Source organism: Marmota marmota, unplaced genomic scaffold (assembly GCF_001458135.2).
Source record: "Marmota marmota marmota unplaced genomic scaffold, marMar, whole genome shotgun sequence".
In the NCBI taxonomy this organism is placed as follows: domain Eukaryota; kingdom Metazoa; phylum Chordata; class Mammalia; order Rodentia; family Sciuridae; genus Marmota; species Marmota marmota.
In genome coordinates, this window is record NW_026000142.1 from 26,438,664 (window position 1) to 26,463,609 (window position 24,946).

The 24,946-nt window shown below is 35.9% G+C and overlaps 1 protein-coding gene across 1 annotated transcript in view; it reads left to right on the forward strand.

Annotated features, from left to right (window-relative positions):
- The window catches only part of Reln (reelin), a 470,436-nt gene that overhangs the window by 242,980 nt on the left and 202,510 nt on the right, over window positions 1-24,946 (forward strand). The window contains exons 9-11 of the mRNA XM_015488375.2: window positions 6,456-6,490; window positions 22,095-22,191; window positions 24,591-24,831. Coding sequence (XP_015343861.1) covers window positions 6,456-6,490; window positions 22,095-22,191; window positions 24,591-24,831 — 373 coding nt within the window. The remainder of the gene's footprint in view (window positions 1-6,455; window positions 6,491-22,094; window positions 22,192-24,590; window positions 24,832-24,946) is intronic.

Sequence of the window (24,946 nt, forward strand, 5' to 3'; positions counted from 1 at the left end):
CTTGTGAAAATCTGGAACATCTTTAAAGTATTTACATATGGATTTTAAATACATTGGGTTATTTTATTACAGTAGAATTATCTCACTAAGTTATGTTTTTCTCAGACTAAGATAGAAATCTGTTCAGTTGCCTGAGCTCTGACTAACTGGTAGTGGAAGAGATAATTATTGGTGGCTAAAAAGAAACAAATTAAGGCTTTATGTTTGACATAAATAATGAAAAAAACCCAACTGTATCTGGTAATATTTAAGCGTTTTTATATGAGCTGAAAGTTCCTACCAAAAGCGTTCAGTAAAATACGATGGCTTTGGTTCAAGTGTTTGTAGTTTTGTTGTCTTTTCTATTCCATACCATTTTGATTTTTAAAGGTGTGTGTGTGTGTGTGTGTGTGTGTGTGTGTGTGTGTGTGTGTGAGAGAGAGAGAGAGAGAGAGAGAGAGAGAGAGAGAGAGAGAGACTCTCAAACAAATATCCAAAGGGAATATTCTAGGGAAAGAAAGATCCTGTCTTCTAGATGGGACCTAGCTTTACAGATCTCCCCATTTAGTGTGAAAATTGCTGGTGTCTGGCAGCCATGCCTGGGACAGGGTCCTCCGCTCTCCACTCTCTTCACTCCTGTATGTTTGGAGATGCCCTACTAGTGAAAGGACATTTTCCTCAATAGCCTTCAGCTGCAAATTGCAAGTCAGGGTTCTACATCCAGAAACTCACTGTGGTTGATTGTAGCTAAGAATGCTTTTCTGCTGGTCGTGCAGTTGTCACTTTATCATCAATGTGCTTGTTTTAGCTTGTGTAGGTATTGTGTGAAACTGCCTGATTACAGTTTCAGTTACTTTCTTCTCACATTGATAATATTATCTTCAAAAATTTACAGACAATTCATACATCTATATGTGGTCATAAAATAGTGTTAGCAAAACAAAAATTTTTAGTTTTCAATGAGAAAGTTTTATGAGTTTTTATGAGAAGTTCCTAATAGTTCTGTGATCTATTAGTGAGTGATCTACTAGCTCCATGGTAGAGTGCTTGCCTAGCACACACAAGGCCCTGGGTTCAATCCCCAAGTCCACAGGGGAAAAGAAAGAAAGAAAAGAAATGCTTTGGCCTGTTAACAATATATCCTAACTTTTCTGTAATGAACATGTAATACTTTTTTTAGGAAAAATATAAAGTTCAGTTTTTAAAGTAGTAAAATGACAAAAACAATTTTTGAAGGTTAGCATGGCAGGTAACTTTGAGGCTCTTAACCAGGACAAATAGTTTAAATTCATGATGCTATTAAGAAAAAAAATAAGTTGAATAAGGGATACCAATTTATCTATATTGTATTTATTCTTTTTGTTAGACAATAAACATTAATATCAGATAATATATGTAAGCAATGAAAGAATATGAGGGAATCCATTTTAAACTATGTCTCACAATTCATTAGTAATTGCACTTTATTCATGGGAGAAAAGATCCAGCACCAATTAAATTATCTTTGTTATAGAGGGGGAAAATGTCTATTTTTGTGAACAGTGAAGTATATACTGCTAATTTGACATAGATTTTCTTTTCCTTACCTTATATTCACACCAATTACAATATCAATTACAGAAGAGCTAATGAAAAGAGCCAGGAAAGGGAGTTAGAGAATTCAGTGTTACTACCTGAGACTCCAAAGCCAGAAAAGCACCAGTCTAAGGTCTTGGGACTAGACCCATATGCTAGCAAGAACCCCTGATTTTCCCACAGGCCAGAGAGCAGCAACGCACCAGGCCAGCTTGCATTATTTAAAGCATGAATTTGAATCTTGGATTCAAAGATGGGAAGAATTGAGGAATTCAAAGAAGATAGATAAATAGATAGACGAAAGAGAGAGAACACTCTATCTATAACTTAAAAATAGATTTACAAATTTTCTTTTGGGGTAACAGTTTTAAGATCAAAAGTGAAATTATAATGTGTTATTTAGAGTGAAACAAAATATTTCATGAAAAGAAATTATTGCTTAGAAATTTCTTTGGGATATTTACTTGCTGCATTTTGAGACTAAAAATTCTTGAGAGCCAAAAAGGGTTAGAGTGACAGAGCAACAATGGAGTAGCAAACCATTAGTTGTATTTTATATGATGTAAGGTAGTGAAAATATACATTATAGTAAGCAGAACTCTCCAGAAATGGTTTTGTGGATCTCATTCCACTCATGTTAGAAGGTATAAGGGAGCATGCCTATAAATTCTAGAGATATTATAAATGTGTATATTCACCCTACACTTTTTGAGCCCATGACAACCAAATATCAAAATAGCAACCACAGTTTCATAGTCATTTCATTTATGCTTATCTCAAAAACTACATGGATTATTTTTTAAAAACCCTACATGTTGACAGTTATACTTCTTTGTGTGTTTTGGAATTCTCCAGATCTATATTAGTAACATGATTAAATATGATCAGTTTCAGTGTCACTCTTTCTTTAGGAAGTTATTTAAGATATTAAATGTTCATTGTACAGTACAATGACTCAGAAGTTACATTAGATATTTTCTAGGGGAATCCATCATTATTTATGACCTCAGTGATGACTTATATTCATAATTAGGCATATTTAACCACACTTGAAAAAACTGTGTTAATATTTTATATTGCTCTTGTAACCATTTTCAATTATGTGACAAATATTATTGAAAAGAAACCCAGGTACTTCAGAGATATGTGTACAAAAATTGCTTGAATTATTAAGAGATATCTCTAATAAACTCTATCATGCCAATGTTTAGCATCAATTACCTCCCAATTCTTTATATACACACACATATATGCACACAGAGATATATGTAGTATATATGCATATTATATGTGTGTATATATTACATATATATTATACATGTATGTATATATACAGAAATACATACACACATAAATGTAAACAAACATACTGGGTATCTTAAGTGATTTTTAAAGTTAAAGCATCCTGAAAACCCACTTTTGTAAGCTGAAATTTATCAGATTATCAATAGCTAAATCATCTTGAAAAGTTTCCTAAAGTATTCTTAGAAGAACTCTTCATTTTTCCATTCCAATGAAAGATCTTGTATCCATTTCTATGCTGAGGCATCGATTTGCTACAAACCTCCCTTGAATCATTAGATTTGACTTGTGGAATTTATGGTTGTAGCCTTAGGGGTATTTACCCATCTCCTTTAGATTTCCTCTGGGATAAGAAGAAAAATTTGAGCAGATGCCCTTGCAAACCATTATCTTATGGATGCCTCCAAACTCTGTTTTTTTCCACGCAGGGTTCTGGGTCAAACGGAAATGCCAATAGTGCTTTGTAGCAATAATTTATTTAATATAATTTTACTGAAAATTCATTTGGCACTCTCTTCAGCTAACTTAACCATAGTAAGAAAAAAAAGTGAGGGGATAATATTTTTATATTACTTTTTACAGCACTGGTGTAGTAGAAGGCACCAGATATGCACAGAGTATGGACTCTCTGGACAGGGCCAGATGGTCATAAATGGGTGGGAGTATTTGCTGATCTCAGGGTTCCAGGGCCCAATCAGGTCCTGCAGGGTGATACAATTCAGGGAGGCTTCTTAGTGAGAGATGTCTCTGAAAGCCAACAACCTGAGCACTTGAAAAAACAGAAAGGTTTTCCAGGTGAGGAGATGGAGTGAACACAAGCAACTTACTGAAGGAGAACAGAAGTGCCTGTTAGACCAGAAAGACTGGCCCTTGTGGCTATAAACAATGTCACATAAAATTGGGTTTGAGGAGCTAATCTGTATCAGCTGGGACTTTTGATGTTTTTAATAAGAGGGCTAAGTGGGGCTTTTAACTCCTTTAACTTGTTTAAAATGGTATGATTTTGTTATTTGTTTAACTTATTTGATAGAGGTCTGCAAAAGGGCCCTCCTTCTGTCTGTAACAGTACAGAAATATAATAAAATTAAATCTTAAGAAAAATATCTGCAATATTAAGAGTGGACTCGTTACTTCTTGGATATAAATCCGCATCAAGTCACTCTACAAAAATTTTCCAAGTAATATGCTTGTTCAGTTTTGCCAACTCTTTCTTCAAAATAACAGAATTCATAAAAGATAAGCATCAGAGCAGATTATGCTAAGTGAAGCTAGCCAATCCCTAAAAAACAAATGCCAAATGTCTTCTTTGATATAAGGAGAGTAACTAAGATCAGAGTAGGGACAAAGAGCAGGAGAAGAAGATTAACATTTAACAGGGATGAGAGGTGGGAGGGAAAGGGAGAGAGAAGGGAAATTGCATGGAAATGGAAGGAGACCCTCAGGGTTATACAGTGGAGGGGGTAGAGAGAGAGGAGGGGAGGGGAGGGCAGAGGTGGGGAGGGGGGATGGTGCAGNGGAGGATGGGAAAGGCAGTGGAGCACAACAGACACTAGTATGGCAATATGTAAATCAATGGATGTGTAACTGATGTGATTCTGCAATCTGTGTATGGGGTGAAGGTGGGAGTTCATAACCCACTTGAATCAAAGTGGGGAATATGATATGTCAAGAAATTTGTAATGTTTTGAACAACCAACAATAAAAAATTAAAAAAAAAAAAAGATAAAACATTTGAAAACAGGCACTATGAAGAGCAAATAGTGTGGCTTGGGAGGCAGATGTGACTTGTCCATCATAATAGCCTCAGTCCTCAACCCAAGGACACACAACAAGTAGATGCTATAAATATTTTTTTCCAGAGTGACAAGTGACCATTACAGTGATATCATAATGCTATGAAGCCAAGTGCTAAATTGGTGTGATACAGACATTTCATGACAAAAGTGAGCTGGGGGGAGGCAATATGAGGACCCCAGACAATGGAAAAGATGACTCAGAAGGAAACTGAGAATCACCAATAAACTATTTTTAGTGAATCAGGTAGACAGAAATACATGCCCATATGTTCATCAATATGGAATTATTGAAATAACCAGCATCTATTATTTGTTTATAATTAGTAGAAATAGTATCTCCTTGCCCCCTGCTTTTACTTATAAATATCCTAAGGATTTGTAGAGAGTGTTTGTGGGGAAGAGGGGGTTTTGTGTGTGTGTGTGTGTGTGTGTGTTTCACTGCTTTTTTGTTCAATTTTATCATCTTAAGACAGAGGAGAGTTATTAAAGCATAAATGCTTTATCTTTACATATTAAGATATAAAAGTGTCCTTAGGCCTGAATTGTTCTCTTTCTATACTGTATGTGCCATAGAAACTCTGAGATAAATGAGAGCTTACTCAGTTTGTATGAGCATAATTTGAAAACTTAAAACTTTAAAATTACAAATTTAGAGGTAGTCTGAGCTAAATTGAAAGATTTTTGTGTAAAAGAAAGACCTGGATTTTTTTTTTCTGAAATAGATAAAAGGAATAAAATCCACTTTTAAGAGATTTTATACTTTTATACTTTATGCAACATAAGAGAAACAGTTTCTTTTTCCTTTGAGCCTAATTCATAAATGTATTAATTACTCAGAACTTGATTTGGTAGAGAAGCTCTCTCAACTCTTTTAGAGCAGGTAATTCAGGGGGAGGAGAAATCGAGCCCTGCACACTGCAATGTGAATTATTGTTCATTTCCTCCGAGAACTTATTGAAGTATATTTCAAATTAGAGTCTCATTTTTTTCAAGAGTCACTCTCCTTGGTAAATAAGACCTTGGGGAATTTATTATGAAATAGTAAAACCTCTTCTGAAACATGGAACCTATATCAGATTAAAAAAATCTCTGGTGGCATGAGCTTTAAACAAATATAAATAAAAAACAGAAGTTCAGAAAATGTTAATGACCAAATTAATGTCTATGCTTTAAGAGGTTAAATATACTTCTTATTTGAGTATAAGAGTCTTAGATATAAAATATATTAAAATAAGATTTAAGAGTTGATTTTTAGATCTTCAAAGATCTATATTAACATAGGAAAAAATCTGAAATAGTTATATATGGAATTCCTGTTATCTAAATTTAATAAATAGATAGATATGGGGCTGGGGCTATAGCTCAATTGGTAGAGTGCTTGCCTTGCATACACTAGGCCCTGGGTTCAATCCCCAGCACCACACACACACACACACACACACACACACACACACACACACAAAAGAGATGTGAAACTCATTATGATTTAGTGTATCCTGCCTCCTCAGACCAGGGTTGACCTAATACTTTCTATGGAATTTATGTTTTAAAAGATGAGTTTAAATGAAAAAAAGGAAAAATACACACACACACACATATTATGGATTTGAAATATGTATATTTTTCAAATCCACTTTACCCCAAAGAATTAAGTCTCATTTAAAATAATAAAAGGGAATATTCTGAAATTCTATAAAATTCTACTAAGCATAGCTTCTTGAAAATTGTTTTAAATTAATTGTTAAGTGCTTTTGAATTATTAGAATTGATAATCTGAAAGTCCTTGTGTGGACAGTTTGAAAGTAGCTTTACTCCCTTTCTCTTGAAATATTCAATTTGTGGCTCACCTGATGATACTTAAAAAATAACTATCAGTAGTTTGGTCATAAATATTTTCTGCTAGTATTTATTAGGGGCTGTTCTAGAAGAAGGGATACAGCAGTGAAATACAGATTGAGAAGAAATCAATCATCAGTGTAGACCAAATTGTCTCTCTAGTGCCACTGCTTCATGAAAACTCATCTCATTGCCCCAGCCTGATGTCTCTAAACCCTCACCACCTCTGAATGTATTTTAGGACACCTACTTCATTCTGCCTTGATTAATGTGTTGGCCATTTCCATGCATCCATCTTCACCCTTTATAGCTTAGATATTCTTTGAAGGCTAAAGGATGTATATGCATCCCTCTTTGTATGTAGAGCAGAATTTTGCTCCCAATTAGAACTCAGTAAATATAAATCGAATTGAATTAAATTCATAGGTTACTGTGCTCTTCCACACTGGTGCTCAGTACTTACCCATTGAGGCAAGGGAGTATGCTGAATGAAATCCTTGGGCAACACTAAAAGCGATTTCCACTTTCTTCTTAATTAATCCCGGGACCTTTCCATCACACAGATCTTTAGGAAGTGTATTATATATAACATGATATTAGGAAGTGTATTATATATAATATGATATTAGGAAGTGTATTATATATAACAAAACAATCCACTTTTCCCTGTAGGGAAAGCAAACCCAAAGGCAATGCCCCAACTTTCAAGAAATTTATTATGATGATCATTGCATGACACATAATTGTATCAAAATGTACTCCATAAACATATGCATTTATTATGTGTCAATTAAAAACAAAATAAAACTTGGGAAAAATGCATTATCAAATAAGTGGGGGAGTCTATGTGTGAGAAGAAACCAAGTAAGGCAGTAAACTTTGATGATAATTAAGGGATGCAGAGCACACAGGACACAGCGCAGTTATTGGAAGTCCAGATAAGAGGGAGGTCCAGAGGCAGGGCTTTGTCATTTAGGAGGGAGACTGACAAGAGCAGGCATGGTACCATCCCAAGAAGGTCCACACAGAGTGAAGGTTTGGGGGATGGCACCCTGCAGGAAGAATTAGGCAAGGGTCATTCTAAGAACTGGGGACAAGTTCAGAGCCAGAGGGCAGCAAGGATGGTAGAGCTTGGGTGGAGCAGACAAGGTGCTTAACACTTGCTGCCTGAGTGGGGATTAGGCATTCTAAAAACTGGGCCAGACTTGAGCACTCAGGCATAGGTTCTGTGGGCCCTGGGGGAAAGGAGGCCTGCCTAGCAGGCAACTTGGCAAAAGCTGACACATTCTACATTTCTCTCCTCTGTTTTTCCCCAACATGGCTCTGGCGAAAGTTCTCTAATTTAGGCTTAGAAAGAAGCTTGCAAAGAGTGGGCACCTCAAAGTTGTTGGAAGATGACTTGCCATTCTGTAAATTGGGAGAGAATTGATTTGTCTCTTCCTTGTGATATGAGTAATAATAATGGCAGTGAAGAAATACAAATATTTTGGAAGTGAGGGAACGGGGTTAGGATTGGAGTAAAGAAAGGCACAAAGAGGAGGAGGACAGCTGTTCATTTTATATCCTGTGGTCATTGTCCATCTGTCATAAACTGGAAGACGTTCCCTAATGAGGTTTGAGCATTTCAGCCAGAAAAATGACTAAGGGGACAAAAATATTAAGTACAGTAAATCACACAGTGTTACATTTCTGCAGAAAAGGGGTTTGCAAATCGAATAGCCTCTTTGCTAATAAAGTCAGTCAAAACAGAAATATTACTCTTTAGTAGCTTCATTTTTAAAATAAATCAATATAAAATAGAAGGTGAAGAACAGTTGCTTTCAAAACCTGGCTGTTCTACAGTTTATGAAAGAGTTCTTTCAAGTTTAAAGAAAGCATGTTTTTAGTACCAATACAGAATATTTTTGAAGACACATTCATTTTATTCTACTGTACTTGACCTCTCTTCTCCTTCATGTCAGTTTATAGTAGATAACCTAAAATGGAAACTTTTCTTCCATATAACAGCCCCTCTTACAACACTGTCCTTCAAAAATGTTTCCTCAGTTGCAAGCATGCTAAATTCCCCCAGGGGCATTTTTAGTAAGCAAGACAGAGATACAGACATAAACTCTAGATGTTCATATTTAAATAGTTGTCTAATTGGTAATTTAGAATGACCAAAGATTTTGGACCTATCATTTCTCTAAATTAATAATTTATATTAATAAAATAATGATTTATCTCAACTTTAGTGATCATATTTTACCAAAATGGAATGTTTGTTCTTAACAGATCCAAAAGAAATTTGAGGATTTCTTCAAGTGTAGAATGGAACAGTTTTTAATTAAAGTAATATCTGTAGGCTCTTTTCGGTCACAATTCCCATTCACGTCATTGGGGACAGAGAAGCCCCAGGACACTTCCTGCCTGGGCTGCCACAAAGCATTATCTGATACAGTAACCATTTTTTTTTTCCTGCCTGACTTTTTACCCATGAGTCAAACTGCTGCCCCTTTAGCCAAGGCCCCTGAATGTAACCAAGACACCGCACACCAGATCAAGTCTGTATTGCAGGAGAGCCAGAAGCCACCAAGCATGGTAGGTTGTGTACGCCCCATCAGGCACAGGGAATAGCAGCCAAGGTCATGCCTCCCAGGAGCTGGGAGAGACTGTTGGCCCAGCCAAGAACAGCTTTTCATATGTAGCTATTCTTCATGCATTTATTTTACCCATGATTTGAGAAATGGTAAAATAGGCTATTTAGGACCAAGTTCTCATCTTTCCAGGTAGATTTTTTTTTCCCTTTGCCTTGAACTCTAAAGTACTCTGTAGATGATTGACACACAGTAAGATAAAAGTAATAAAAATATTTTGCTTTGAACAGTGTTAAGGCAAGAAGATAGATCACTACTAGAGAACAAACCGAATTACATTTTCATATAATTTATGAACTAATGGAAATTGATGGAGATAAGCTACATTATAAAACAATCCGCATGAATACATAAAATTTAAATAGTATAGATTTTATATAGTATGAAAAGAATAAAATAAACTTGAAAACTAAGAATTGTTATTAAACCAACTATCTTGGAAATTTCAGCATTGTATGCTTAAAACTGGAAGTCATATTTTAGGTTATCTTCATTAGTTCATACTTCTAAACTTCCCATATGTTCAAGATGTTACTTTATTTACAATAAATTGATTTGATGCCATATTCCAAGTGAACTAATGGTTTTAGGATTTTCCTGGCAGACTCAGTAAAGAAGGAAATAAAAATTTAAGTGTTATATAATCATGGTTCTACATTGTTGTTATTATAGGAAAAATAAACATGTACAACTGCTTCCAGTGAAATATTTGAGCAGACATTGGTAGAAATTATCAAAATATTGATCCTCTGGATAATAATGGTCTTGACTGGGGCAGAATTTTTTTGAAGAATTGCAAAATTGCAAATAATCTTTTACTGTGTTCCTTGATGATTTTGGGGTATAGTGAGAGTAGCCTCTCCTAGTTCTCCCTAGAGAATAGTATTGGCCACAAAAATCAAATCAACCTTAGCAAACAAAACAAAACAAAAACAAACAAACAAAAAACATTTCAGGAACTGCTTGTTATGCTATTATCTTTATGTTGCTCATCACAGTATTTGTATTTTTCACCCTAACTTAGAGTAATGTGTAAAATCTCCTGGGAGTGATAGCGTTTAGCTATTTATTTATTTATGCTTTCAGAACTGGGATAGAACCCGGATGCTCTGCCACTGAGCACATTCCCAGCCCTAGTGTTTAGCTTTCTAACCCCAACCCACCCCACCCCCGCTAAGTTCTCTTTTCATCTCTTTTGCATTCTACTCACTATAACCTTGAGTTAATGGTCTTGTCCTCCATTTATCTATCTTGAAAAGATGAAGGGGTGTGTTGATCTTGCTAAGATTTGCTCCAGTCATAGCAAGGAGTTGTGAACAACCAGATTGCATCCATTCTAAAACTTTATGATGTTTCTATATCAAATGCTGCTGTTTACATGCAGTTCCTAGTCCCTGCTAGTCTCTAAGGTCTGAGGGTTGAGTGATGGCAGCAAGAGCACTCCTGCTACAAGAATCCTCCACAGGCTTCTGTGCAGACACTCCTTGAGCCTGTGGTATTTATGGGCCCCGTTACGCTATCTGGAGGCATGATTTCTGGCAGTGTTCTTCCCCATCTATCAATTCGGTGAGATCACTTCTCTCCTCCTCCTGTGGCTTTGTGCTACATTTGGAGAAGCAGATTGTTTTTAAGGCAGAACTTTAGGGAAAGAGGCTACTCACAGCAACCACTACCAATCCCCAAGAGGACAATAGCTCCTTCTATTGTGTGCTGCTCTGATTTACTTTGGAAAGTCCTGGGATTACTGGAAAGGGACATAACCAAAAAATAAAAAATACAAATAAAATAAGAGACTAAACACCAATTGATTTATTCTTCTACTCCAAAAGTAAAAAGGAATAGAGGGGACTATTAGGGATACAGATTCAGAATCCCTAATATGTAATTCCAGAGTACAAAAGAACTCAGAAAAACCAGAAGCCTTTTTTTTTTTCAACTTATGTGATAGCAAAGTCTGACATGATGTGAATTCATTTGACAGCAAGACCTAACTTGTAATGAGTTAAACCTATATGAATCCTTTTTTCTACCACCTGTATGGATCTTCATGCATTTCACTACGGAAACATTGATGTGCTTGATTAGGGAGTTGTCCACCTTTGCTGGGAGTACAGCATAATTTATGGCATATGCACCATATTACCTTTATGAAATCTGTGAATTAAGTAAATTATTTGAATTCTGGAATTCAAGTTCAGAAGTTATTAATATTTCTATTTTTAAATGGGCTTGATTTTATACCAAATCAAGCTATTTTTAAAGTAATTTATTTTTATGTCAACTACCTAAGAAAGAAGTCTGTAGATTTTGTAAACTTCCTAGTTCTAGGAGGTATTTGTCTCCCCCCCCTTCCCGCCGCCACAGTGCTGGGTATTGAACCCAGGGCCTCATACATGCTAGTTGAGTTCTCTACCACTCATCTACACTCCTAGCTCCTCTAGGAGGAATTTGCAAACTTCTCCATACAAATATATTATGGCAAATAAGGTTTCATACACAGAATAGGTTTTTGACATACCTACACTGGTATTCAGTTGTTTAGTACATAATTACTACTTTTTCACCTGCTTATGCATCAACTCTTAGAGCTTTGTAGTACACTATCCCAGCCAACAGTGCTCAGAAGTATCTAGAAGCAGTCCTGGGAGTTATAAGTCCTTTCCAACTTTTGTTGAGTCCCTGTGGTTCATAAGGGTCAGTGCAGGTTTTATTCAGGTTCATCACCAACACTCTGTTTTAGTTAGCTTTTTCGCTGCTGTGACTAAAAGATTTGACCAGAACAATTTTAGAGGAGGAAAAGTTGATTAGGGGGCTCACAATTTCAGAGGTCTCAATTCATAGACAGAAGGCTCCATTCCTCAGCTCAAGGTGAGGCAGAACATTATGGTGGAAGAGTGTGGTGGAGGGAAGCAGCTCACAAGATGATCAGGAAGCAGAGAGAGACCAAGGAAGAATTTCAGGGTGAATGGACTACTCCAGCTCCTGAGTTCACTTACAGATTTTTAAGAAAGTTGGAAATAGCATAAATATCACAAAATCAAGAAATAAAACATCTTTATTAATGGCCTAAAATGTCCTATAATTTTTTTTTCTTACATTTTTTCTTTTGTAGATTCTTAAACTGTTTCTCCATATGACAATAATTTTGGAATATTTTCTGCAGAAAGAATAGAAAACTTGTGATTTGTTTTCTATGTTTAATTTTCTTTGTTTAATATTTTGCCATACAACTCCTCATTGATAATATAATTTAGATTTTTGGGAGCATTGTCAAATTGGAAAAATTTCAGTTTTATTTAAAAATCAGAGTGTTTTGACTTCCCTTGTGTAGTGACTAACTAAACTGCTCTTTCAATTGACGTCACTCACTAAACAGTGTGTCATTGTCTTTGAGTCATGACACTGGGTGCGTCAGCACAGTGGGCGGTAGGAGTTTCTAGTAGCTCTTTCCATGTTGTGAGCTACAGAGTCATGTCACATCAATCCAAAATAAATGGATCTCCAATTCAGCCTTTCCTTAGCTGAATCCCTAATGCAGCCATGACCATGTCTGTATTGTCTGATGTGAGGGGAAAGGCATGAGGGAGCAGGACAGTACCTTAACCAACTGCACCTATTATAAAACATAATCAGGCAAATACATTGCTAGAATATCTCCAGGGCCTTGGAAAGTGCTCATACAAGTAAGCCCCAAGAAGCTTAACCTCCATCAATTTCATCATAAATTGGCTTCTGTCTACACTAACCATGTTGGAATGGAGTATTGAGTTCATATTTGTTGCATTAATACATATGTTTACATTCTGACAATAAACTTATTATCACATCCTTACTTTGTTCAGACCCTCCTGCAAGTTGTCTCAATTTTCCCTCTCAAATTTCAAGCACATCCTGATACCTTTCCTTTATTTAATATGCCATTGCTTTTGCCTATTTCAGTTATCATATAAGGACCATGGATATTTCTGTATACTGCTGCATTTAATGTTCTGATTTGTAATAAGTAATCATCATGAATGTACAATAATGCTTCTCATTCAGCACAGGTATTTGAAGTTAGAGATTTCAAAAAAATAATTGCAGAATAATCTGTAGCATGAGATGTTATTACTCAGATACATTGACAAACAACTTTTGTGGTTGGTGTAAATGCAGACAGGGAAAAAGCCGTGGGCTGGGAATCTGCCAATTGAACTATCCACATAACCCTGTGTGAATGGTGGAGCCTGTTTCAACCCCTGGCAACTCGTTTGTAAAATAAGAGTGTTCATCTTCATGATCTTTTTAATGACTTCCCACTGTGTCCTAAGTGCTGGAGCAGGATGACAGGTTACCGAGGAATGCATTTTATTGGAAAACATGGTTATTATGTTGTCTGTTTTAGTTAAGGCAGCCCCCACAAGAAATATGAAAGTAGTTGCCATAGCTTTATTTAAACAACTGCACTTAATTTATACTTGTAGCTTATTTTATCACCGGAGAAAGATATTAAACAGAGAAACAAATGCAACATCAGTGGAACCATGTGACATTGTGATCCAGACAGTCCTCAGGGTTGGTGTGAAAGAAGCAAACGTGCTGCCCCTCTGGCTTTTCTGAGAAGAGCGTCAGTTACCATGCTAGTAGACAGAGGCTATCCATCACACCTCCCTATCCTGCAGGAAAGAGGGGCTGAAAATGAGCCAGATATTAATAACAACAGTGCTATTTGTGTATTTCCAAAAGACTGTCTTCCTAGAGTTTAACTGACTAAATCAACACTTAGCAGTTCATTGAGCTCCTTTTCTGCATGAGCAGTTTTCAAGGTACTTAGAAAACAGGATTTGCAAAATAAAATCCTTGCTTTGGCAGAGCTGAGGTTCTAGTGAACAGAGGCAGCCATCAACAAATGAATATGTCAGGGAGTAAAAAAGGGAATGAAGAAAATGAATCAGGGAACATTGAGGGATTTGGGCAGCATTTTATTAAAGATGGCTGGGTAAGGCCCCTGAGCGTGTAACCATTGAGCAGAGGCCTGAACCATGCAGGAGAGTAAGCCCAGCAGAAGGAGCCTTGTGCTTTACTTCTCAAGTAGGAAAGGGCTCTTCTGGGTCTGGTTTTCCTAGCTTTCCCTGAATGACAGCTGAAGTCAAGAGAAGTGAGACTGAACCAGAAGAAAGTAACTAGACTTTTGAGTTCACTCATAGCCCTGGCATTAAATGTACATTTTATAGTTGACTGACTCATTGATTGATTGATTGGTTGATCAATCATCATGCCTGAGCTTTCTATAACAAAAGTAGAAAGTTACTTTTCCATTTTTTCTACATTATACTAGGTACAGTACTATTAAAATAGAACCAGAGGTTCAAGTTAATAGCTATTTCAGTTGTAATTTTAAACTCAGTAAAGTGGTTTATAGATAAAACCAAGTTTACAATAAAAATTTTTATAGAGTTGTAGTGTTGAATCTCTCTAACAGTGAAAGAAAACAACCATATTGAAATAATGTTTGCCTCTCTTTTTATTTCCTCATTTTTAATAAGAAGTACAGACTACTGTTTTGTACTTATAAAACTGAATTATTTCTTTATGGTAAAATACTTATTTCAGAAATAGATTTGTAAGCCATTAATAGAATTTGTTAATTAGGTTACAAATGTGGATTAACTTGGCTTCATAAACTTAACCCTGATTGTAATATCATAGCAGATTAACACTTTTCACATAATTGTTTTTGGAATGCAACTATTTTTTAAAATAGCTTTTCATAGATTTTTTAGAGAAATTTTTTAAGAATTTTTTTGTTATTATTGATGGACCTTTTATTTATTTGTGGGTTTTTTTTTTGTTTATTTATTTATATGTGGTACTGAGAATTGAACCCAGTGCCTCACTCATGCTACACAAGTGCTCTACCACTGAGTCACAACCCCAATCCAACTTTTCATTTTTTTAAGCTTATGACTTATATGTAAATAGCTTTAGAAGGTTAACCTTTTGTTAATTTGTTCTGAATCCAGTTAGGAGATTATCACATTGCCTGGGGAAGAGATGGTCTAAGGAGGTGATGGTGGAGTAAAGGAATGTTACAGAAATATTTAGGATCAGGTGACTGGCTATGGGGGCAGGGAATGGAGAAGAATGGACTGGGAATTTACAGAGGAAGTGATGCTCAAGTGAACATGGTATCTTCTTGATATAGTTTCACTGTGGTCTCCACCTGTGGTGACACCAGAGAGCTGAGATGATGACTAGCTGGGTATTTAAAGACCATCCAGTTCTTCAGGTTTTGTTCTCTTTATCAAGATAAAGGCCATTATGGCCATATGCCATGAGCCTAAGTAGAAGTAGAAACACAGAAACCTGTCTCAATATATTCTGACCATGTGAGAATATAGCACTATTTAAAAGAAAAGCAAAAGAAATAAAGAAGATTGGGTGCTTTGTGCACCTAAAAGAACAGTAAAATAGTTGAAGCACAGGTTCTGGTCTGTCTGGTTCTGAATCCCTTTTGGGTATGTACAGCCCTGTGTAGATTTCTTTTCCTCTTTATCTTAGTTTTCTTAGGGGGTGAATGCATTCAGTAGTACATACCTATTTATAGGTGTGCATATAGTAGTACCTACCTATTTATAGGTATGCATACAGTAGTGCATACCTGTATTCATTCTCTTGAGTTACTGGAATTTTTTCTTGATGGGTACTATTAAAATTCTAACTTATCATATTTTCTGTTTTCTTTGGATGCCAGGAACTGCAAAATGAAATTTTCATTCCACACTAGCAATTGTGTAGACCTTACAAAATATCTCTCTATTGTATTCTACACTTGACTTTTTTTTTTTTTTACAAGTAGACTCCTTTTATCCCCCACTAACACATTTACTAGCCAATAGGTAACAAACAGGTAGGCTACTCACTAGAGTCTCATCTTATGTTTCCTTATTGAATTTATAGCATTGCCTCCAAAGAGTAGGGAATTTGCCTAAAGTACAAGGAATTACAGGGTTGTTTATCAGAGATGGAGCAAGATGGCAGCTGAGTAAGATCCTCTGGTCATTGTCTCTCCACAAACACACCAAGTTGATCAGCTATTCACACACCAAACTACCAAACTACCTTCAGAAAGCTGAGGAAATCAGGTGAAGCCACAGTGCCTGCTTTTGGAATAGCAAAACAAAGAAGGAAAGAGATGCTTAGCAACTCCAAGTAGCTCAACATGGGGAGAAGAGCCTCCAACTTAGGGGAAGGAGAGAAAACTAAGCTTGAAACCTAGTTCCAGGCCTACCACCAAGAAACTTACTGCTGGGCAAAGCCCCATGACTCCTCCTGTCAAGCTAATACCCAAGAACCTTGCTCCTGGATCTGCATAGGCTGACAGTCTCCATCCTCAGCTCAGAGCAGGGAGTAAGACTCCATCCATTGGGGTAAAAGGCAGGAAAATTAGCACAGGGTTTTTTCTTGAAGTTCCTATGCCAGGTCTGCTGGAAACTGAAGACCCTATACACAAGTCAAAGCTCAAAGGCAAAGCCTCTAGACCTGCCCCAGCATCAGGCAGAGAGAACTGTGCACTGGTGGGACAGACTCCAGTTTCAGCTGCATCAGTTCCAGCCCTGGAGAAGGCCTTGGGCACACTCACCCTCCTCCCAAGACTATGGAGGCCACTTCATCTTTGAGACTCAGACACAAACTGGTTTAGAGTCATCTTTGGTGACCAAGGGACTATTTCCACCACCTCTCCACAAACTTTGGGGCAGCACAGCTATTACCAGATCAGTCCTTGCTGACAGGGCTCTAAAACTGCCCCAGTACCAGGCAGAGACTGGTGCCCCAGTGGGACAGACCAGGTATCACTGTCTGTTGTGGCCTGGTCCCTATTGCACCCCTGAGACTCTTCAGGTCCTTGCAGCTGTGAGACTCAGGTGTGACCCAGCTTAACATCAGCCTAGATGGCCAAGGGACTGCCATCACTACCCAACTGTGGGCAGCCTACCGTGATACAAAACCCCATTAACTATGGGGAGTACAGGATAAGAGAAACAAGACTTTGTCCTGGTAGTAGTGTCAGGCTGGTGACAACTAACACTAGGCAAATCCTAACAACCCCCAGGCCAGCCCATGAAAGGAGTTTCTGGAACAGCTCCAGTGCCCAGTCTATGGGACTTCTAATACAATTAGCATTTTCTCTTGTTCTTTGTTGTTTGTTTGTTCTTATATTTATGATCATGTTAAGATGCTATCATTTCAGAATAGCTTGTTATAATCAAAAGGTGTTTTTGTAAGCCTTGTGGTAACCACAAAGCAAAAATCTGTAATAGACAAACCAAAAATAATAAGCAAGGAATCAAAACACCCTGCTAGACTAATTAATTTAAACACAGAGGAAGACCGTAAGAAAAGGTGAAAGAAACTATAGGGAAAAAAATGTAATGAAATTATTTGATGAGCATTAATTAATACTTAGTCCCTGAATAAATTCCTCTTTGTTTTTAAAGATAAATGAAATTTAAAATACTGAATCATAGCTAAAATATATTAACTAGGACAAGAACAGTTTTCTGGACTCTGTTCATGTGTTAACTCCTTAATCTTCACAACAGTTCTATGAAGTGATTGTCATTATTTCTCAACATTTTACAAATGTGGAAACTGGGCCACAGAAAGAGTAAGTGATTTGCCCAAGATCACACAGCTAAGAAGTGTCAAACCCCAAATGTAAGCCTGGCAGCCTGTTTCCAATCCATGCACACTGCCCTGCTGGGCCATATCTTATGTCAAAGGTAATTTTTACTCTAAAAAGTGAAGTAAAAAAACTAATAGAATGATAAGTACTACTGATAAGCACTTATTATCATGTAACCTTCTCTTATATTAGAAAAAAATAAATCAGATCTGTTTAAGACAATAAGATATGTTAGAAAAATCATCTACCACTAAAGATTTTCTTGTTAATCTATCACATTACAATACAGAGAAGCAGTTATATAAAAAGCGGCAACGTTTTTAGAGTTCTTTCTAAACATAAAAGCATCTTAGGTTTTTGTTTGCTTGCTTATAGGTTTAATTTCACCTCTTAGAGTGGTCTTATTTGAAATGAAAAGACAACATATTTGGGCCAGGAGTGGAAAACCGATAGGTCTAATCTTAACTTACTGATTTTCAGATGTCCAGTAGCAGTTGGATCTGAAGTGTGAATTTCACGGGAGACATAATACCTGTTATAGATGTTATTTAAAGCCTTGAAAGTTGGTAAGATCTCCAAAGGGGGCAATGTAGTTAAGAGAGAAGATGGGCATTAAAAGTCCACTAGGGAGTAACAGAGATGGGGTAAACAGAGACATTAGTCAAAGGGTACAAAGTTTCAAGTTAGATAAGAGGAATAAGTCCCCTGTAGCAGGATAAAGGCAGAAAATATTGATATTGGTGGACAGAGTCTGGTAAATGTAGATAAATGGGTAAAAAAAATGAAGCCATTATTATCTGCATGTTTTCTTAAATATATATATATATATATATATATATATATATATATATATATATATTAACTTAACAATCAACTTAAACATTGATTTTACACTACAATGCTAAGAAATTGTAATGATGACCTAGTATTGTATTTGATAATACTAAGCAAGTTATTCAAATAGCACAGATTCATAGGCACAAATTCAGTAGTACAACTGCAGGATATCATCCATGAGGAAGGAAGAGTTTTTTGCTGCAAGACTGTTTGAGGTCTTGTGTAGATGTCTACCTCAGTACAGGAGTGGAGATGGCTTGTTTTTATATTGTAGTAGGACAAACTGTAAGATAATAATAAACCAGATATGATGATGAAAATATCTATCATTATACACAACAGGGTTGACTAAGTAATAGTGTAAATGGCAGTCACTGTAAATGATGGTTTATCATTTATCAGTGTATATCAGCTGATTTGAAATCAAGAATTGATAACCAAGATTAATCAGAAAGAACACTGATAATGTACATTCCACACAAAATCTGCTGTCCTCCCCAAAACTGCTGGACGTGTTGATGTGTGTCTGCACTGATGGGAGCCAGCTTTCTCTGACTGTGTGGTGTCCTCAGTAAACTCTAGAAGCTTACTAATTTTATTTATGAATACGTTGAATCCTTAACCACTTCATACCCTTCTTGTGGGTTAAAATGAAAGTATATGGACTTTCCTCATTTGCCTGAAAAAAAAAAAAAACAAGGGAAATGCTTGAATTTTTAGACCAGTTTTAGGTACATCAGTGCCTCTCAGACCATACTCTGTTAACTGTGGTTCTTAATTTTCTTCCCTCCACTGACAATTCCTTAAATCCTAGCAAAATTGCTACGTTAGAGTGAAGTATTACATTGAAAGTGATCTGGAGGAGGGGAAATGGAGCTGCACATGAGAGTGTATTTTGCCTTTGACATTCAAGGTGTTTTTCCTTCCTGGGTTTATATTTCAGATTTAGCAATTAAACATCTTTGCTTTAAGAAGGGAAATAAAGAAGGCTGTTACAGGTGAGCCTGCTTGTAATTGTCTCATTGTTCCACAAGAGGTGCCCTGAGGAATGTGATAGGTCTGTACACAGCGTCTGAGTTCTGGGCATTGGGAGTGGCACTAGGCACCTGGGCACACAAGAAAGGAGTGAACTATGACTGACTCTGTCTGCCTCTCCCTCAGACAGAGTTAAGCAACCATGTTTAATCTGGGCAATGACAAATATTACTCTGCTGATTGTAATTCATGTGGCAGTGGGATTGCGATTTGGAAGGGTTTATGGGAGGAAAAATACAGTTATGCAGCTACACTCTGGGAATGGAGAATCAGTTAGCTATTGGACTGGTGCCATTCGGAAAGCTAGTTTGTGAGTGGCCTCTGGGTGAGGCTGATATCCAGAGTTGAGTGCTTCTCCTGGGGATGCTTCTTCCAGATGGCAACCTACCACCTCAGTGCCTTTAGCCTGGGCAGTGCCTCCCTCCTGACTGGCTGTTTGCGCTCCAAACCCCAGTCATGGTTTTCCAGGTGCCCACCCTTCTATTGGAGTCCCTTTGCCTCTTTGGTTATCTTTTTGTGTAGGAACCCTCTAACAGCCAGTTCTGCTCCTCGAAATACAAATTCCATACCTAGGAGCTATGTCCCTTTACCACTCTGGCAGTAGCAGTGCAGCTGTATCCTGAAGGGGTTGAGAAATTATTGAAGGATTATAAATAAGGAGGTACTAAGATTCAATTTGATTGTAGAAAGAGCTTGGCAGCAGGGTACTGGGTGAGGACAGGTGAGGCTGGTTATGGCGAGAGTACCTAATCACAATTGCAGAGACCTGGCAAGAGCTAATGAGGATCTTGGCAACAACAAAGAGATAGATTCAAAACTAGTAATGTTTTAAATATGAAAAAATTAATGAGGAAAAGTAAGTCACCTGCCAAATGCCTTTTTGTTTTAATAGTTACAATATAAATTTCATTTTGAAATATTGAGATGGTAATATAGGGAAAATCCATAGGAGAAGTCATATTTGTCATCAGGCTGTATTTGACATACAAATTTTGATACATATCAGCTTTCCTTTTCTCTTCTCAATTTATAAATAATTTGCAACAAATTGCATTCTGTAAGGAACATTTTTGACTATCATTAGTTCTATCCTTTTTCAAAGACTTGCCTCATACATTTGCTTTTAAGTACTTAGGGTGTATAAGCCATAAATAAAGAAAGCACATAAATAAATTTCGGCTAATTTGAACTTTCCTGTGAAATAACAGATTCTCTTCCAGGCCTCATTCTTGTTTGTGTTGAAGTTTGTCCCATAAATCCTCCTCGTTTTCATTTCCAGCCGCACAGTTTGATATTTATTTTAAGCAGCTGCTCTTGGAAGGTAGAATTTAGCAGTGATTACCATGGCATAAGGTGGATTTCCATGTGAGATCAGGATTGTTGTGTGGCTTTCCTTTTAATACCCCTTTCTTTCATGCCTTTTCACCTGCTTTGCAGCTATGAGAATGAATCTAGAAACTCCGCTGTTTGGCGTTTTAGCACATGCCAACCTGGCAATAGGACACTTGCCAATTTTGCATTAAACACCACTGAAATAAATGAATCTGGTGAAAGTGTGGAACCCTGAACCCTGAACCTTGCAATGTAGAACAGCTAATAGGTGCTCAACTGAGGCTCCTCTGGCAGATGGGTAAAAGTTAAACACAAATCACACTATTGCTTTTTCTTTGGGTTCACTTTGGGTTTACATTTATTTTTAATGTAACACCAAAAATTCTGTTGCATTAGTTACAAGAAACTTCCAGCAAATGTTTCTATTTTAAGTTTTTCTGAGACCTCTGACATTGTAGTCACACGATTTTTTATTTTATCAATTCATTGAACAAATAAAAACAAATTCTTGAGCAGTATTAAAACTTCCTTATTCATATTTCTAATATTGAAAATAATGAGAAATAATCACCAAATATTCACAGTGGGAGATAATATCTCTCTTTAAAATGTTTATTGTTGGTTTATAGCAGAGTAATATCAGTTTTCATTCATGTAGCACTTGAACTTTCTATGTTAGTTTCTCACATACTGTGTCATAATTTACACAATATGCAACCCAGAAAGAGAATGGTGGTTTTGTTCCTCAGTTTAATGACCTGTGTACCATTTACGTTAACTGATATTAACTTTCAAGAGCAATAATAACATTATTTAGTCATTCTATAATATTTATATATTTCTTAGTTCATGTATCTAAAGAAATTTGCAAGTTATCTTTTTTACCTTCTTTCTGGTTTCTAAGCTTATTTGTCAAATAATTATTATGAGAACAAATTACAGGAAATATAAGCATAGTTGAAAAGGATGGAAATACATATCTAAATCTTTAGAAAATTATCAAAAGTATTTATCAGGAAAGATAATGTGCAATTATACTGTTTTTATTTTTGAAATTTATCGTTGTTTTTGTTTTGTTTTGTTTTGTTTTGCCGGTTCCAGGGTCAGGTTCATGTCGCTTTAGTTACTCAGACCCCAGCATCATCGTGTCGTATGCCAAGAACAATACTGCAGACTGGATTCAACTTGAGAAAATTAGGTTTGTTGTCATTTAAAGTGTTTTCACAAATTCTGATGTAAATGGATTTCTCTTTTCCTATTTGCCTCCGTGGTACCACTGCCATTTTCATCATGGTTGAAAGCACTCTGGTTGTTAATTATGTTGCATTACATGAGCGCACATGGTATGACCTGTTCTACTTGAGAAAGATATTTTAGATGTGTCATTTTCCGCTCAGAACTTCCTGCAGCCTATATTCCTTATGTCAAACTATTTTAGGCAAAAGTACATTTGGGAACATAACCCTTATGCTAGTATCCTCCACAAAATAACATCACCTTCCATTGCTATAGGTGACCTGACTCCAGCCTGGTTTATAGAAGACTAGAGTTGACTTTTCTGTGCTGACATGGAGTTCATAGCCACAGGGCCTTTGCATTTCGTTTCTAGTTCTGCCATTTCCTTTATGTCTCCCTTAAGGCCCATTTTAAAAGTCTATTAGCATAATTGTGATACAAGTAATAATCAGATATTGTTTATTAAAAATAAATCCCTTAAAAATAAAATGAGGTAGGATGTTTGAAGAAGGAGAAACTCATTCATGTTTAAAAGATTTGGTAAAAGTAGCAAAACTATGTTTACCACATTTGCAGAGTTAAGTCTTCAAATAAAATAAAAATGGATGCCTAATTTCAGGTATAAGATATTTAAAGAAAAAAAAATACCTTGAACAAAAGTGATTATTATGGTTGGATTAGTTCTTAAATTAGCATAACTCAAGTAGTACATATTCAATCAGCTTTCTGACAATTTTTTTCCATAAGCTGTTTTCCTTACTTTATTTTCATACAAAAGAACTATGATTTATTATTTAGGGAAGAAAAATAAATATTAGGTTCACAGTCTTAATACTAAACCAATTTGTACATTTCTAGCAGTATTTTAAAAATAAAAATAAATAAAAACTTTACATGTCTGAGAGAGGGTTTTAATAAACTCCCTCTGTGACAGGGTAAAATATAATTTATGAGTTTCTAGTACGATCTGAGCTCTGATATGCCATGCCAATTTTGTAATGTATTGTTATTCTTTCCAATTTCTAGTAGTTATGAAGCTGCATTCATATTAAATACTTATTTATATAAATGACTTTAAGCAAGGCAGCATAAATTTTATCAATTTTATATCTTCAGATTTTCTTTCTAGTATATGTCATAGCTTAAATAAATTATAGTGCATGTTTCTTGCTGAAAAATAACTATGCTTTTGATCTGATACCTAGTGAAATTGCACATTTAATTACAACATAAAAAGATCACATTCAGCTAAGTCCATTTATTTTTTCACTAAATGCCACTTCTGGTTTTAGGCCATGTACCAAAACATCCTACTCATTAATGGAAATTTTCCTTACCATTGGTAATCCAAATGAAAGTATTTTTCAGTCGCTACCTAAAAGCAAGATATATTCTCTTAATCAATTTAAATTCTTTTTGAAGCTAAAAAGATAGTCATCATGAAATATTTTTAAAGAGGAGAGAATTCATTACCCCCAAAGGTAAGGTACACCATCTGTAACCTACACTGACAATTCTACAGATATATATGTGCTTCATTGGTGAGTGAAAAATATGGCTTTTCTGTAGTCCTTCCAAAACTGATTTATAGCAAGTCCAAGGTACCACTAGTTTGCATTTTAGTACCATTTTTAATCTTGACTAAGGCGATCATTTTTACTATAGCATATTTCTACTTTGGTAGAATAAAATGTTTAATAAAAATATTTTATTATACAGCAGAAGGATCTAGATTCTAACAGATATAATATAAAAAGCATGTTAAAATTATATCATATTTAAAGATTGACCTACATGAAACTGTAAATAATTATAAATGAGTACCTTTAATTCTCATGGCAAATCTCACATTTCATGTTGACTTAACATATAAAATTTGTGTGGTTACTAGAAATAAACTAATTGTTACTTAAACATTGATTATTAAATGTATTCATACAATGACCTGTAAAAGGTGCGTAATTTCAAAGTAAGAATCAAGACTATGATCATCATTTTCTACATTTCCTCCTTTTTACTTGTAAGTTACTTATTTTAGATTGAATATCTACCATGTGCAAAACCTGAACAGAATACATTTGGATTTTTTTTAACCCAACAAGGCAGTGTATAGCACTTTCTTATACTCAGTGACCGCCTTGTATTAAATGTAAGCTTCTTTAAGACCTTTAATTTTTAATTTAACATCACTCAATATGAAAATTAAAATAGCAGATATTGAAAGATTCAAGGGTAATGGAATTAGTATTTGTAATGAATATGTTTTTGAGATTGTGAAATTATAATATTAAGAAAAAAAAATCATCTAAAGAAAGAAAAAAATGGATACTGTTGAACTCTCTGTCTCTCCACATATTCTAGAGCCCCTTCCAATGTCAGCACAATCATCCACATCCTCTACCTTCCTGAAGACGCCAAAGGGGAGAGCGTCCAGTTTCAATGGAAGCAGGAAAATCTCCGTGTTGGTGAAGTGTATGAAGCCTGCTGGGCCTTGGATAACATTCTGGTCATCAATTCAGCACATCGACAAGTCATTTTAGAAGACAATCTTGACCCAGTGGACACTGGCAACTGGCTCTTCTTCCCTGGAGCAACAGTCAAGGTTTGAGCTCTTGAGTTCTTTCACCTTCCTTCTGAAACCTAAGTCTCAATAGCCAAATTATGCAAGGATAGCTATTTTACCAAATTATTATTAAAAGAATAATTGATATTAACAT